We start from the raw sequence: 15,598 nt of genomic DNA, 5'->3' as shown, positions 1-15,598 counted from the left end.
TCCTGGGACGCATTAATTGAGTTGTACAAGAACATAGTAATAGCAGTGACAGACAGTAGCATGGAAATATCAACTATATGCCGATTGAAGCTGGTTAATGTTGGTTTCCACAATACTGAGTATCTGAGATAGTAAAACTGAAATAAAGTTTACACTATGAACTAATTGCTGGCTCTGAGACAGCTCACAAACATTCATTATCAATACAAACCCAGTGGAGTCACTCAGTACAATGTCCAAGGTTCAAAAGGAGCAGCAGCCAGGCAAGAGCCATTCAGGATCATATTTATTCCAAAAGAAACTGAAGCAGAAACCGTTACTACCTGAAATAAATGAATTTTAAAGAAGAGCTGTTGTGCCGTCTAGACTTCCTTATTATTTAGATCAATACATGATGCATGTTACAAGGACAGTAAAAAGAATGACTTCTCTCAGAAACTCCATGTTTGAAAGAGTATTTTCTAGTGTAAGGTGTTTGGGTGAGGGTCATCTTAAAGTCCAGTTTAGATTGAATAGCATGTTTTGCACACACATCTGCTCTGCCAATAACTTACCACTTGTGAGGGACAACTTATTATATAATATTTTATAATTTTGGTTTCACAGTGGTCCCTTCTACTGTTTTATCAGTTCATCATAGATAGAACATGTGATTAACACAGCTTACTAAATGGCTGGATTTTAAACCATATTGGCAATGGTCCACCTTACATGCAAAAAACTATACAAGTGTGTAACTTGACTTCTAACAGCACATGCTCAGACTTATGATATGAGTTATGTCTTAAGTTATTTACTCTGAGCTTTTACTTACAAAAGCTTTTTTGACCGAGCTTTATTTCGTAAAGTAATGATGGATTGTCTTTATTTTGTGTTTCTTACAATGATGTGTTTTTTACAGTAACTGTAGTAACACTAGCAGGAGTCTGTACCCATCCTTCTACCACACAAGACAACTAATGGTCCAAAGCACAATAAAAATGCAAGAAATGTCACAAATTAACTTTAGACAGGCAGTCTGTGAATTGAAAACTATTGTAGGTGACTGACTTATAAACCTGATGAGAGATTGAGAATGAGTGTGCAAAATGTAGTAACATGGAGCAAACTTAAATCTAGTTAAATATAAAACATTATCTGGGTTATTTAACATGTTTAACATAATTCCATGTTTGTTCTGTCATAATTTCAATGCTACTCGATGTACAATGTAAAAAATAATACAAGGAGAAGGTGTGTTCAGACTTTTAACTGGTAGTGTACATGAGCATCTGTCGCGCTGTGGCATTAAGCACCCCTCATACAAACGGCAGAGCACGACGTACATTGCGCAACAGAGGGCAGGTCTGTCCTCTGCTCCCCGCACGCTTCACCAGACCTGCTCAGTCATTCATCCAGCTTTTGCTGAAGCAGCAGCAGCAGCAGTTTTCCCACCGTAGCCCCCGGAGAGCAGCGATGTTTTCCTGTAGAGCCGCCTGGCAAAGGTGTGGGCCTTTGGCACGGAGAGCAGCCTACAGGTTGCCTCAGAATGGTGAGTTTGATCAGCCAGCTGACGAGTAGATCACATACCTGAACGTACTCCATATCCTCTAAATGTGACAGTGTGGCGTTCCCTCTTCGGCTTGTGTTGAGTACACTGTGTCCTCATGTGGATTCCCCTGCATGGCTGCACTTCCAGGATTCAGCATGGCAATGGCTGCCCATGGTATGTCAAGGTCGAGAAGATTTAAGACTGGACTGATGGTGAAAGGCTTTAATGGTGCATTCACGTCCCTCCTATAGCTGATTGCTAAACCGTACATTTAGAGAGAAATGCGGTGTTGTTTGGAGTATTTCACCATGACAGTGGACAAACACTTGGACGTCCTCTGCCACAGTATTAGCAGAGTGGCAGACCGTCAAGATCAAATCTATAATCCGCAGTTAACTGCTTGTTTACCTCATGTTACATTTCAACCAGTGGAACTATTCATTGTACTTATTAGTACATATACAGACCTCTTCTCTGTGACGTCACTGCCATTTCAAGAGCTTACTGATTAAAAACATAAATATATGGCCCATGCATTATTAGTGTGTGTGTGTGTGTGTGTGTGTGTGTGTGACCTTCACTGGCAGCGTGGAAACATGGTTGCTGCTGTTTGTCACGTGGTGTGCGCGTGTGACAGCGGTTCATATGTACAGACAGCACAGGCACGAGCTTTACCTTGAACTTTGACGTCATCCGGGGGCCACGAGCCGGGTGGTGGCCGATGCTAACGTTAGCATTTCACCACAGTTCATGTAAAGTCTGAATATATTGTTGTCAGTGTTGCATTTCGCTGCAAAAAAGGTTAGAGACTTTAAAGTCAAATGTATTCGTTGTCATAGTCTATCATGACATGTGCATTGACATTGGTTTGTGATAATGAATTCTTAAATTAACCTTTAACCTTTCCAAATGGTCATTCTAGCCAACACTAACAGCTAGGCGGTTCGTTGTGTTAGCTTAGCTGGCCTAGGTTTTCCATCTAAATGATCAGCTGTAGCATCTATTAAACATCATGGTCCATATCTGCAAGATTTCCATAATATTTTGGGTTGCTGCTTTAACCGTTTTAATGTTCAGGTAACCACATAGGCTGGCTGCTCTAGGTAAACAAACTCAAGCCTAAAAACGGTGGTAGCATGAAGCACCATTCCCAAGCAGGTTTGCCTGTTGTGTGTACACAGTAAACAGATTACTTCACAGTAATGTATACCCCAAATCCATTCAGTGAAAAGACAAACGCACCAGACACCAGACTCGGATATTACAGGCTTTATTCACTCCAGTGGTCCTGCTTAAGCAGATCATTAGACCAAGTGTATCATGGACTAATCCTGTGACCTCTTGACCTCTGTCCCCTCTAATGGTCATGAATTTCACCACTTTATCCCCCTCAAGTCATACCTTTGGACTCAAGCCGATTAGCCGGCATAAATGAGCTGTCAGAGGCCTAGACACTGGAGTAGCTACTAAGATGTGAGGAATCGAATGCCCTCAACACTGCCCAGTGGTCTGAGATTCCACAATAACAAGTAGACAATCATTTTAAATTGTTTGACCTTATAGAGGACATGAAGTTAATGGAAACAACTGCTAGTCATTCATTTGTTTTGACACCTCTGTCTCAGTTAATGTATTCATTTAAGTGCTGAATTTTGTGTGTAGAATCCATTTTCAGATACAGCCAGGTGTGCTGATGCACTATGTTTGTGTCCTTTAGACGAACCAAGTCCTGTACACTGTATACAGCTGGGATTTGATTTCACATGCACTGCAAAGCTACTGTACAAGAAATTCATTAGATCAGTGAAACTAAGAGGTGCTGACTCACGGTTCAAGAATGTTGGGGTAAACTTGCTCGCCTGCATTTATATTATTATTGCATAAGGTTCCTTTCCCAGTTTGATGTCTCCTCTGGAACGTGTTTCAAATGTCTTTCCTCAAATTAATTACTAGAAAATGCCTCACAGAGTGCTGTAGCTGGTGAGCTTGTTCAGGTTGTTTTAGATTTACTATAAACTCAAATCATCTCTGATCATCACTTTATTTAGAATCTGTCCTTCTTTGTTGTTTAAAAGCAAATACTGAAGCTATTTATGAGTGGAACATTGTATGAGAATTGAAATTTAAAATAATCTAACGTTAACTTTATCTGTTTCCAGCCGTGCAGCAGCGTCTGATGTCATCAGTTCCTGGTGGGTCTGGAGAGAACATACTGTATGCTGTGCTATGTGGTGGAGCCTTTGTCGGTGCTATGTCATATGTAAGTTGTCATTTCAAGTCATTAATTCATTTCAGCACGCCATGCCATAAACGAGGTCAACAAGTCTGACAATATGTTCTCTACAAAAGCTAGTAGAAATAGAGATATGAGTCAGACTTCTCCTCTCTCTTCAGGCATACAACACTGTGAAATCAGACAGTGCCAGGTTCAACGAGCGCATTGCTCAAATCAATGCCAGACCCAAGACACAGTGGGTGCCCAAACCTTGGCCACCTAAGAGTAAGTTTTTCTCACCTGCTACTTTTCCATTAGTCCAATGAAATCACAGTCACACTGAAAGCTTTCTGAACTAGCTGCTCACTTGTTCTTGTTGTGTAGGTAAAAGAGTAGAGTAGGTTTTGACAGCCCCACATAACATAATAATAATAGAAACATTGTGCTCACTTGTCATGGAGTTGGCTTAGCTAAAACCTGTGTAAGGAACTGAATGTTCTTTAGCCATGTGATAACCATGACAAATAATCTAGCTCTGTAATGACTGAGCAAGCAGTTCTGGCAAAGCTGGAAGAGGACCTTAACTAAAGCTGTTGTTGCTGACATACTACTACTAACTACTAAGGAATGTTCCAATTTGTGGTCCCATCACAATCAGTGATGTCAAAAGTTTACCATTAGCCTGCTGTGACCTCACTGTCTGGGGTGGGTGCGGAATGCTTTTCAGGCAGTGGTTCAGGTACATCCTTTGAATGTCTTTAATTATCTACTTACTAGTTAATTGGACATTGGAGAAGTAAAGTTCTTGCCTTGTGATTCATATTAGTTGATCTTTACTGTTCAATACTTCAGATATCTCTCTTAAGCAAAGATCCAATGATCCAGCACTCACAATGTGCTTTGTGTTGATAGTTTGCTGTTTATTTGTTCAGGTTATTTGACACTTACGTGTCCATGTTCTAGTGTAGATAGTGTAGTGTACTTCATACAGTTTGATAAGGAAGCCGCACTTGTCCTGAACAGTGTATTGATATCATCAATAACTGCACAAACAACAAACATTGTTTACTTTCACTAATGCATGAAAGGTGATAAGCCCACTATGTAAACTATTTGACTGCCATTTAGGTATAAGACTGCAAAGTAATTTTCATCTTGTACAACAGAAAGTAATCTCAGCATGACTCATTTAGTCACTATAAAGTCTAACAGTGTAAGCATATTTATTTGTCCTACTAAACCATACATTCTTTTAAGGCCCATCAACTGACCCATGTTTTCTATATAAAACTGCATCTGATCTTGTTTAAGCAATGAAACACATAGATTTTTAAGAAAACAATTTAATTACTGTTTAATACTCATCTTATTGAATATACTTTGTACTGACAAGGATATTTTTCTGTACTTGCAGGCAAGGATGATGAAGATGGTGAGTGACGTAATCAGAAATCTTCCTTCATTTTAACTGCTTGACACCTGCTCACTGAAATGTTGACCTGACCAAGAAAATGACTGCATGGTTTGATTCTTGTAATTATTTCACTATCCCGACTTTAAATTTAATGCAATGCAATGAAAACCCACAATCACATTAATCACTAAATTAAATAATCACTCATAATTCCAAGATTTGATAGCCAATAGTGGGGAGGAGATGTATATAGGATGTCATCAGAAAGCAGGGCTCTTAAGACTAGACTTGCATGAAAGTATAATGTGTCTAAGTACCCAGCATAACTCAGAATCAAAGAGTCACTGACCAGGAGGGATTGGGAACATTTCTATGTAATTCGTTAGGCTTTGACCAAGATATACAATTGAATGAACGCAGTTTTGGTAAAATGAAAAATTAGAAGCGATTCACAAACATGAAAAGGAAGGGGGTTTACCCGGACACCTTCACCTCAGTATATCGAGTACTTTATGTCAGTTGACAAATCCTCATAAACTCAAAGAGTGCATTGGAAGGAGGTAATGTGTTCATCTGGATGACCCTCTCTGTCTGCAGGGCGTCCCTAGACATGTTCTAACAAGCACTTTCTAATGAAGACATGTATTATTGTGATTTATAAACTGGAAAAGTAAAGGCGTTCTATCTACATCAGAGCAGATGTTGCTGAACTCAACTGTGAGCTGGGAGGTAATGGGTGGTATGAAAACATCTGTAGAAAGAGACTGAGCAATTACATAAAGACATTGTGCTGCTTCTGGAGAATGCATTGACAAAATGTGATAAAGATTTTGATGCTTCATAACTCTGTTTGACCAGCTATGCTTAGCGTTTTTAAGCTAAACTTCTATTGCTGCAATTCATCTTTCTCTTCATGGAGATTTATCTGTAGTGAAGCTGGTTTTAACATGTGCTATTATTTACATGCAACACATCCTGTTCATAGATCTTGGTTATATTTGGCCAGTGCATGTTTAAACAAATCGAGATTCCCTTTTGACCTCAATCTATCCTTTCCTGATTTTACCCTACTAGCCAAAACCACTCAATCCCTCATTATGTTCCTTGTATGTCTTGTTAAAATTAGTCTAGTACTTTGACTTCAGATAAAAACAAATTCTTGCATTTACTTCCAAGCCGCCAGTCCTCTGTAAACATGTCTACTCTGATGAAGGCTTCCTGTCGTAGAGTACTCACTGTTGAAATCCTTACTAGCAGAACATATCCATTCTTCACCAATTTACCATCAATAGCCTCTTTTATCAGGTTAAATTCAGATTGTTGTAAATAAAAGAATCAAACTTTCTTCTTCCCATTTCTCTAACTGTCTGTGTCTTTACTCTTTTCAGTGTAATGCTAAAGCTAAGGTCCTCTGTGGCCGCATGGATTTTCGTCCTAGAACTGCACTCTTTGGATGTGAACCTGAAAACAATATCCCTTTCTCTTCCTTTCCTCTTCTCCTCTGCTGCAAAAAAGAGCCCTCTACTCAGCCTTAAACATCTGGAACTCTGTGAAGACTTTGACGTTGATCTGTGCACCTTTCTTCAATGCTTTACCTTGTGCTTCTAAATCAGATTCTAACTGTTGAATGGACTTTAGAAGTAAAGGACTGTTGACATAATTTTTCCATGTCTTTGACAGCGAATCCAAGATGTCCAATCTAGTACATTAGCATGCACTGTTGTGAGTGATAGCGCTTTATTATCTCTGTCCACAAATCTCCCTTAGCTGATATAGATGCAGTTACATTCAACACTGTACTCAATGTTGAGTCTAATGGGCTACTTCTGAAATGAATCTTATAAACAAGCTTTAGTCAGACTCTTGACAGCAATGCCTTTGAGTAAATAATTAAATATATATAGAGAGAGAGAAACAGAGTTGTATTTTTGTACACAACTATGCAAAAATTAGTGTTTCGCCTAGGACGTATGTATTGTACATTTACTGCATCCGTATTTATACACAGTGGATAAATGCTTTAAAACAAAATCTTTTGATGAATGTATTCATAATTTATGCCTTTTCATATGTGTTTTAAATTATTATTTATTAAGTAATTATCACTATAACATAACTGTGGCTGATCTGTGAACTCAGCCCAAGTTGCAAAATTGGCTTGAGCCAGAGCTACACTTAAATATTCTCACACTAAGCAATGAAAAATGACTTTAAACATCACTGACAAATAACTTTAGTTACAGATATTTTACCTGTAGCCGTCAGCACTCAGAGTGGGTTGCAATTCAAGTAATTACCTCATGGTCTTAACATAAACTTACAAATACCAGTGTGCCTAAATGGAGCCTGTTATCACTCACAATAGTCAGTGTTCAAGTGTTGAACCTGAGACTGCTGGTTGAATGTAGAACAAATGATGGAGGGGATCTCTTAGTTAAAGATTAAAGATGCACAACCTACCTGTCTCACTGTTGAACTCACTGTCAGAGTTCCTATTATTTGGATGGTAAGAACCAAGATTCCACTTCACCCCTTCTACCCTGCACCTCAGCCTGCACTCCTTTTCTTCCCCTCCCCTCCCTCTCCTTTGTCATCCTTCTCCTTACTTTTAATTTGCATGCAGTTGGTTCAGTGAATGTGTCGTCTCTGGGTTTTACGTATTTATTTTCATATGGCGTGTACGTTAAGGCAGTACATCTGTGTCTTGGTGACTCCCCACCTCGACTGAAAAGCTGAATAGAGGTGAAATGTCAAATATCTCAAGCCTGTATTACTGAAAATCTCAGACATTCAGAAAATACATTTTATCTTAATTTCTGGGTCCTCAAAAGTTAAGGTTTAATCATGAATGAATAGATGTTTTGTTTGTTTGTTTGTTTTTTTAATTCCAGTAAAACCTATGTACAGTGATGCTAAGCTAATGATCATTGGTGGGGTCAGAGTAAGTTTAGGTGTGTTGACATGGTATGTTAATGTCAAGCTGCAAACAGCCTTATAGTTATCTTCATCTAACCTTACATTTACTTTTTAGTGACTTTAGCAATTATATCAGAAAGATTCATAATCTAACAAGTGACAATTACTTTTTAAATTATTAAATTGTGTTGTAATGGTGTAAAATGTGACAGTCCTGCTGCACTTTTTTATGCATAAAAAGCATTTTAAAGGCATTACAAAATCACTTTTTCACTTTCCGTTGTGCAATTTGATGTGCTGTGGGCTGTGGATGGAAACCCAGCTACAGATAGAATATTAATAATACTGTTCAATCCTGCTTTTTAAATATTAATGCAAATATCTCAGTTTGGAAAGTTAGGAAAGTGTTTTTGTTGGTTTATTGTTTGAAGTACAGCATTTCAACTGCTTGTGGGTATAATACACATGCTGGCTGTGATGAATAATGTTCAGAGTGGGTGGGTGCAAGGGAAGGTACAGACTAATGGCTGCTAATTTGGTGATGTAATGAAATAAAGAACTGCTTTTGTGAACACTCTACCTCTTATTCTTGCAGCTGAAGAGACGAGTGGAGAGGCAGATGTTGGGGAAGGTGAGGCCACAGTTGCTGACAGTGAGGCCGAAACTGTCGTGGAGGCAGTTGTTGAGGTAGTTGCAGAGGCTGCTGAAGTTGCTGCTGAAGTTGTTGCTGAGGTGGCAGAGGGTGTTGCTGAGGTTGCACAGGAAGTGGAAACGATCGTGGAAGAATTAGCCCAAGTGGCTGAAGCAGTGGAGGAAGCTGCCCAAGCAGTCACAGAGCCAGCCGCTGTCGCTGCTGAGGAGCCTGAAAGCAATGGTACGACTCCTTCATCTGAGGAGGAGGCAGCTGCCTCTGAGGCCTGAGGTTCCACACATTCACTGCAGGGAGACGCACACTACCAGACTCACACTTAATTATCTCTAGACCAATTTACTGAAGATCCCCTGACAGTAGGTCTTTTCCTCTCTCACAACACTGGGATTAATAAAACTGGTAACTTACAGTCACATTGTCTTTAGAACCACTAGGGGTTAGCAGTTTTTTCTCAGGTTCCTGGGTTCACCTCTTATTGAACATTCTCTCCTGTCTTCCTAAAAATGTACAGTATATGTTCTCATATTTATTGGAGTGGGTATAAAGGGCAGCACTGTGTGCAAGGATTTCCTCACAGAAGGATGACTTGAGATTTTTCTGGTGTGCAGCGTAGGTCACTGTCTGTATTTGTTCCAGTTATGTGGTCATAGATGCTGAAAAACCAGTAAGACAATCTTCTCGGCAGGTCCCGTGATTTGCAGCAGCTGTAGGACACAGTAAGACATTAGTGGCAGCGAAGTCTTAATGCGATGCTCATTTGCAGTTATAGGTGAAATAAATGTGATCACTATGAATAGGAACATTTGTGCAAGGACTAGGACTGCTAAAAATGCTGCTCATTCCCTCGTGAGATTACTATACATGCCTTAAATTAGGTTAAACCAGCCACAAACAACTAAAGAACAATCAGGCACTCTCATCAAATGCAACATCATTTGTATCTTTTTACTATAACATTCATAATGCAGTTATATGAAATTTGACAAAACACTGTAAACCAATGATATGAACCTTTGTAATGTTGTACTACTTTGCCAGGTAATGCAGAACAGGTAGATGCCCATTTATCCTTTAACAATTTTGTATATCCTACAGCAAGATGAGACGGCTCTGAGACTGTGTACAAACTGTAACTGTTACAGTGTGTTCTTTTCCTGAAGTGTAATGTGAAACACATTAGGGTTACAGATTAATTAAAATCATATGTGATCATATTTTTATTTTGCTTATAACTGGATAATGAGCACTGTGAACAGCTTACAATAATTGAGCCATACAATAAAGCTTTTTATCAAACCGGAAAGGTTTACTGACGTCTTTAATTTGTCTGAGACCAGTTGTAACAATTTGTACTGGAGCTTTTGAGAAAGGGCATTTCTATTTTTTGTCTTCACAACTTGTTTTCTACACATAATAGAAATTATTTACTGTACCTTCTGAATGTATCTTACACACGCAGTCCTGCCCAATCAGGTTTCTTTCATGCTATTCTCTGCAGCCTATTGGTTGTACACTGGGACTGTATCTACCAAGACACCAATGTGACACGGTGGAGTGAATAGCTTCACCCAAAAAGTGGAACTGATAAATTAGCATTGTGGATATATTGGCCAATATTATCTAACTGCAAATCTGTAATGCAGTAATCAGTGCTGAAATGCCAAAAGTATATGTGTGACAGAATCATCGAACTAGAATCTATAACATGCCCAAACCAGTACATGCTGTAAAAGAATTTCAATGTTGAAATCAATGTATCCAAACCCTGCTGCAATCTCCTGTTATTAAGACACTTAGGCCTTCCGTTACTGTAGAAAGCTATGTAGTTTTTCTGTGCTTGCATAAAATTACTCTGGCAATAATAACACTAACAGCTGTCCTTTAAGCTCATTCTCTTTTGTGGGTTGAACTAGCATTTTTAGTGGCATTAAGTCCTCTGTCGCTAGGAAGCTGCCAGAAACCTCCAAGTTGCCTTGACTGACCATGTGCTAAACAAAAACAAAAAAATCTGGCTTTAGCATCAGTGATGTTTGGATGGCTGCATTTTGTGTTACAGTGTTGCTGGCAGCTGCCTCTACTCTAGAGATAGAGAAGATGACTGATGTAAAAGAGGGGTTGGCTCCAACAGTTGAAGATATTCAAGAGATTGTACCCACAGAAGAGTCCCCAGCACCAGTAGATCTAAAGCCCGTTGAAGAGCCTGCTAGTCCAGCAGAAGAAGCTCCTGCACCAGTGGAGGTTGAGGTTACACCAGCAGAAGAAGCTCCTGCAGCAGCAGAGCTTATACCAGCAGAAGAAGCTCCTGCACCAGTGGAGGTTGAGGTTACACCAGCAGAAGAAGCTCCTGCAGCAGCAGAGCTTATACCAGCAGAAGAAGCTCCTGCACCAGTGGAGGTTGAGGTTACACCAGCAGAAGAAGCTCCTGCACCAGTGGAGGTTGAGGTTACACCAGCAGAAGAAGCTCCTGCAGCATCAGAGTTTACACCAGCAGAAGAAGCTCCTGCAGCAGTGGAGGTTGAGGTTACACCAGCAGAAGAAGCTCCTGCAGCAGCAGAGTTTACACCAGCAGAAGAAGCTCCTGCACCAGTGGAGGTGGAGGTCACACCAGCAGAAGAAGCCCCTGCACCAGTGGAGGTGGAGGTTACACCAGCAGAAGAAGCTCCTGCACCAGTGGAGGTTGAGGTTACACCAGCAGAAGAAGCTCCTGCACCAATGGAGGTTGAGGTTACACCAGCAGAAGAAGCTCCTGCAGCAGCAGAGTTTACACCAGCAGAAGAAGCTCCTGCACCAGTGGAGGTGGAGGTCACACCAGCAGAAGAAGCCCCTGCACCAGTGGATGTGGAGGTCACACCAGCAGAAGAAACTCCTGCATCAGTGGAGGTGGAGGTTACACCAGCAGAGGAAACTCCTACACCAGTTGAGGTTACACAAGCCGAAGAAACACAAGTGCCAGTTGAGGTAGAGGTTACACCAACAGAAGAAGCTCCTGCACCAGTTGATGTTACCCTAGCAGACGAGGCCCCTGCAACAGTAGAAGTCACAATAGCAGAAGAAGCTCCTGGACATATATGTGCAGAAGAGCCCTTGGGACATGTGGATGTTGCCCCTGTGGTTGAAGCCTCAGAACCAGTAGATGTTGCACCAGTTGAAGAGGCTCTGACACTTGTAGAGCCTCCATCAGTAATTGTAGAAACCCCTGAACCAGTAGGAGAGACCTGTGCTCTGGTTGTTGAGGCTCCAGCGCTGGTGATAGAACAAAACCCACTGGAGGCTGCACCTATAGAAGCTGATATTGGCACAACTCTGGCTGAAGAACCAGTCACCACCACAGCTGTGGAAGCAGCTGCAGCAGCCCCTGCTGAAGAAACAGCCAGCCCTGTGGTGGAAGAAGCAGCTGCAGCCCCTGTGGAGACCCTGGCAGAAGATTCTAAAACGGAGTACATTGTCGTTGTTCTCGAGGGAACACCTAAAGAAGAAAAGAGGCCCAAGGTTCTGGGAGTGGGGCCCATGACTGGTCGAGTCATCCCAGCTCCAGATGACGAAGATGCCCCTGCTTCTGAGGTACTAGATAAGATAGATTTTTAAAGGGATCTCTTAAATTGAAGAAAGAATCCATGCACATTTTGACCAGTATATTAGACCCAGTTACACTTGTAATCCCGATCAAATTAAAAGAGGATGGCACTAAATACAAATGCAAATGATCACTCCGACCACTAGCCGAGGTGGTCTGAGATTTGACCACACATCTTTTGTAGCGTAAACACTAATTTATTTCAGTGACAGATGGTGGTTGTTGTTGTGGTGAGAACTGACCAGACCTGCAACCTTCCCCAAAGTCATAGTCATATGGACCGTGCAGCCAGCCCTTACGCATGTTGACTGCTTGACTGTATGTCTTATGTAAGTGGAAATGATGCAGCAGTAATAAAAACTGAACACAACTGGTCTACTGGATACTATGGAAGCTTGTACTGTATGTGAACGGTGATGTGTTTTCACCGTACACTGATTTGATCTTCTGAGCTGCATTTAAAATCAAATGTAAATTGGGTTGAGAAAATAATTCTTATATTTCCCAATCTTTATGTAGTGTGGAAGATAGTGTTATTGTGTATTATTTGGACACTACAGTATACCTAGATATTAAATGGAATTATCTCTCGCTCTAACATGGATTTCTAAATTTTGCTGCTTAGGGTAGGCGACGTCTTCTTAGGATGCAAATGCAGTAGTTCAAACTAAGGTACTGAGCCTTTGATTATTTCTGTGGTAGAGTAGTCTGTGGATATGTTTGTGATTAAATTTAACATTATTATTCATTGGTGCTCATTTGTGTGTTCAAAGACGATCTAGAAAACACATTTGAATGTATTCATGGAGGCACACATGCAATGTACAGTACTGACTTTTGTTTTTCTGTCTTTTGTTACAGTAAGTCCTGAATGATAACTTCCTGTCCTGCAGAAGAAAAGGATGTGCCTTCCTCCAGCACTCTACTGTCCCCTTTCTACCTTCACACACTGCTATGTAAAGACACACAATATATAGAGTTTAGATCAATGCCTCCTTTATGGGAACATCATGCAGCATATTAGCAGTGGTCTCTCTCACTCATTCCTGTAACACTCCACACTGATGTACATGTTTTGAGTTCCTAGTTCGACACATCTCTGTATCTCTGTGAATTGTAGTCTGTTTACAGCTGTGGACAAATCTGAGCCATTCAGTTACTTTGTTTTCTTACTGTTATAGTTTACTGTCTTAAAAACCACTCCAGTGAAATCCTTTACTCACTCCCATGTGCTGTGAACCTCATCACTATCCGGGCACTTGTGACGTGAACCCACAGTATTATCTCTTCATGCAAGGGGTGTTTCAAGTCCCTAGCATTCTTTCTAGTCTTCTTTCTGCTGCTCTCTGTATTTAAATGAACAGCTTTAAATGCTTGCTTTAGTTTATTTTTTATGACGATCTACTTTGAGCACTCTTGCTAAAGAGCTCATGTACCTAGCTACATGTAGCTACCTTGCTACCTCAGTTTTCCTAATGTTTTCATCCTTTTAGATGACACTCCAGACCTCCTCTTGATGCTGTCACAGTGTTAAAGTTCCTGAGCCAACAAGAGTCACTCACCCTTTGTGTTCAGTTAGGGCATTATTACTTCTCAGAAGCTTAATTACTAATAATTAATCATGTGTTGATCCATTGTGTCTCAATGAAAGTCTAATTTACATCTGAAACAAAAGAAAACTGCTGCTGCATGGTTGATGTTGGGGGCGTCCTAGCTTGTATTTTAGCATCAACAGCTGCTAGGAAACATCAATTATGACAACAGATATTGGGGTGTGGCCAAAAGTAAACCTGAAATGTTGCCCCACAGACCGGTACATCAGCTGTTTTCTTTTATTCATTCTGCTTTGAGTTGCCTTTTTAGTGCAGCTTGTAGACAATCAAATGAATATGCAGTAAATGTACAACAACTATGACACATGTACAATCCATATTCGGTTTAGTCACAAACGCTGATCAGTGTCCTGTATGTAATTTTACATTTAGCTGTAGTACAGAATCATGGTTCAGTGAGGAAAGGTTGTTAGCACATTGGGTAGTGGAAAAGCAGCAGCGTCTTACCTCAGCCCTTGTTTTTCTGTTCTTTCTAAGAGAGTTTCTTGTTGTGTTCTAGCAGTAAGACCTGTGCGGACTTGTAATTTAAAGGTTCTTAGCAAGTTTGAACTGATGTGCTGGTGTGGCATGAAATGTGTGTGTGGAAAGTGTTGCAGTTATGTTTTCAGGAAAGTCTACAGTGTGAAATGCAGTGTCGGCTGTTACAGTTATTTCTTCATCCTCACCTGTACTATTGAATTTCTAGCTTTGTGACCATAGCGTATTATGTCTGCAAAATAGAAATTAGACCCTGAATGTTACACTCAGTCTGTTCTTGGTGCTCCTGGAAGGTTCCTATATTAGGATGCAAGTAAATGCCTTTGATGTAGCAAAGGATGGTACTGTGACACATTACTGTTTTTCTTGTTATCAAAATAAAAGAGGGATTTAAGGTATGATTTTGGTGCATTTTTTATTTTTAATCTAGTTTCACAGTCACAAAAACCTGCAAGAAATAAATTTTGCAATTACTTCACATTAAAGAGTCATAAGGTCATAAGTCATTTAGACCACTGCTTCACAAATCACTATTTTTAATCAACCTCATAAAGGTTTAACAAAATCTAAAGGCCTTAAGTGCATCAGCATACACTTAGTATAATCGCTTACATAACAGATGATGGCTGTTGGTGTGTTAACAGCTTTGAAATATTTTTATCATTGAAGTGTTGACACATGTAAATAATGTTACCATGCTCAACTTCTCTGGTATATTGGTAGTGTTTTTAGGTGCCTGCGGAGTGGTGTGGTTTTCAGTGGTCAAACACATGGAGAAAACCTGAAAAATTATTATTATTAGGAAAGGATCTGAAAATGAACATGTCTCAATAGGAAGAGCAGACATCCTTGTAGCTGAACATCTGAAAACAACCTCCATCATGAATGCAATGTAGATCATGGACTTATTTTTCAAATAATATCATAATGTAATACATGTCAAAATGTTGAAGACAAAATAGCTATAAAACATCAAATCTGTTGTTGTTTATTGTTGCTGTTTATTTTTACCCGACACATTTGTCACAATCTGGAAACAGACCATTTAAGGAAGTGTAAAAAGAAAAAAGTCACATAATAATGCTTGTCTTGAATAATGAATTAAAAATAGGGACAGCAAAGAAAAACTGCTGTTTACTTAATACGTATATTTCAACAAACATTAGATGAATGTATGAACTACTGGTTTAACTTCTCTGTTTATGT

General features: G+C 40.0%; 1 protein-coding gene across 2 annotated transcripts; it reads left to right on the top strand.

Moving 5' to 3' along the window:
• The first annotated feature begins 1,350 nt into the window (after nt 1-1,350).
• Nucleotides 1,351-14,793, top strand: si:ch211-235e9.8 (uncharacterized protein LOC100002196 homolog). 2 transcript variants are annotated; one of them, XM_026357379.2, is made up of 8 exons: nt 1,351-1,531; nt 3,691-3,791; nt 3,926-4,031; nt 5,161-5,178; nt 8,672-8,950; nt 10,785-12,289; nt 12,928-12,974; nt 13,164-14,793. In XM_026357379.2, the coding sequence occupies exons 1-7, from the start codon at nt 1,456-1,458 to the stop codon at nt 12,961-12,963; spliced, it is 2,121 nt and encodes a 706-aa protein (XP_026213164.1). In that variant the 5' UTR covers nt 1,351-1,455; the 3' UTR covers nt 12,964-12,974; nt 13,164-14,793. The 2 variants fall into 2 exon arrangements, with proteins under 2 accessions (XP_026213164.1, XP_026213165.1); XM_026357380.2 differs by lacking the exon at nt 12,928-12,974.
• The last annotated feature ends 805 nt before the right edge of the window (nt 14,794-15,598 follow it).

This window comes from Anabas testudineus, chromosome 10, assembly GCF_900324465.2.
Source record: "Anabas testudineus chromosome 10, fAnaTes1.2, whole genome shotgun sequence".
NCBI classification, from domain to species: Eukaryota; Metazoa; Chordata; class Actinopteri; order Anabantiformes; family Anabantidae; genus Anabas; species Anabas testudineus.
This window is presented reverse-complemented; position numbering and strand designations above follow the sequence as displayed.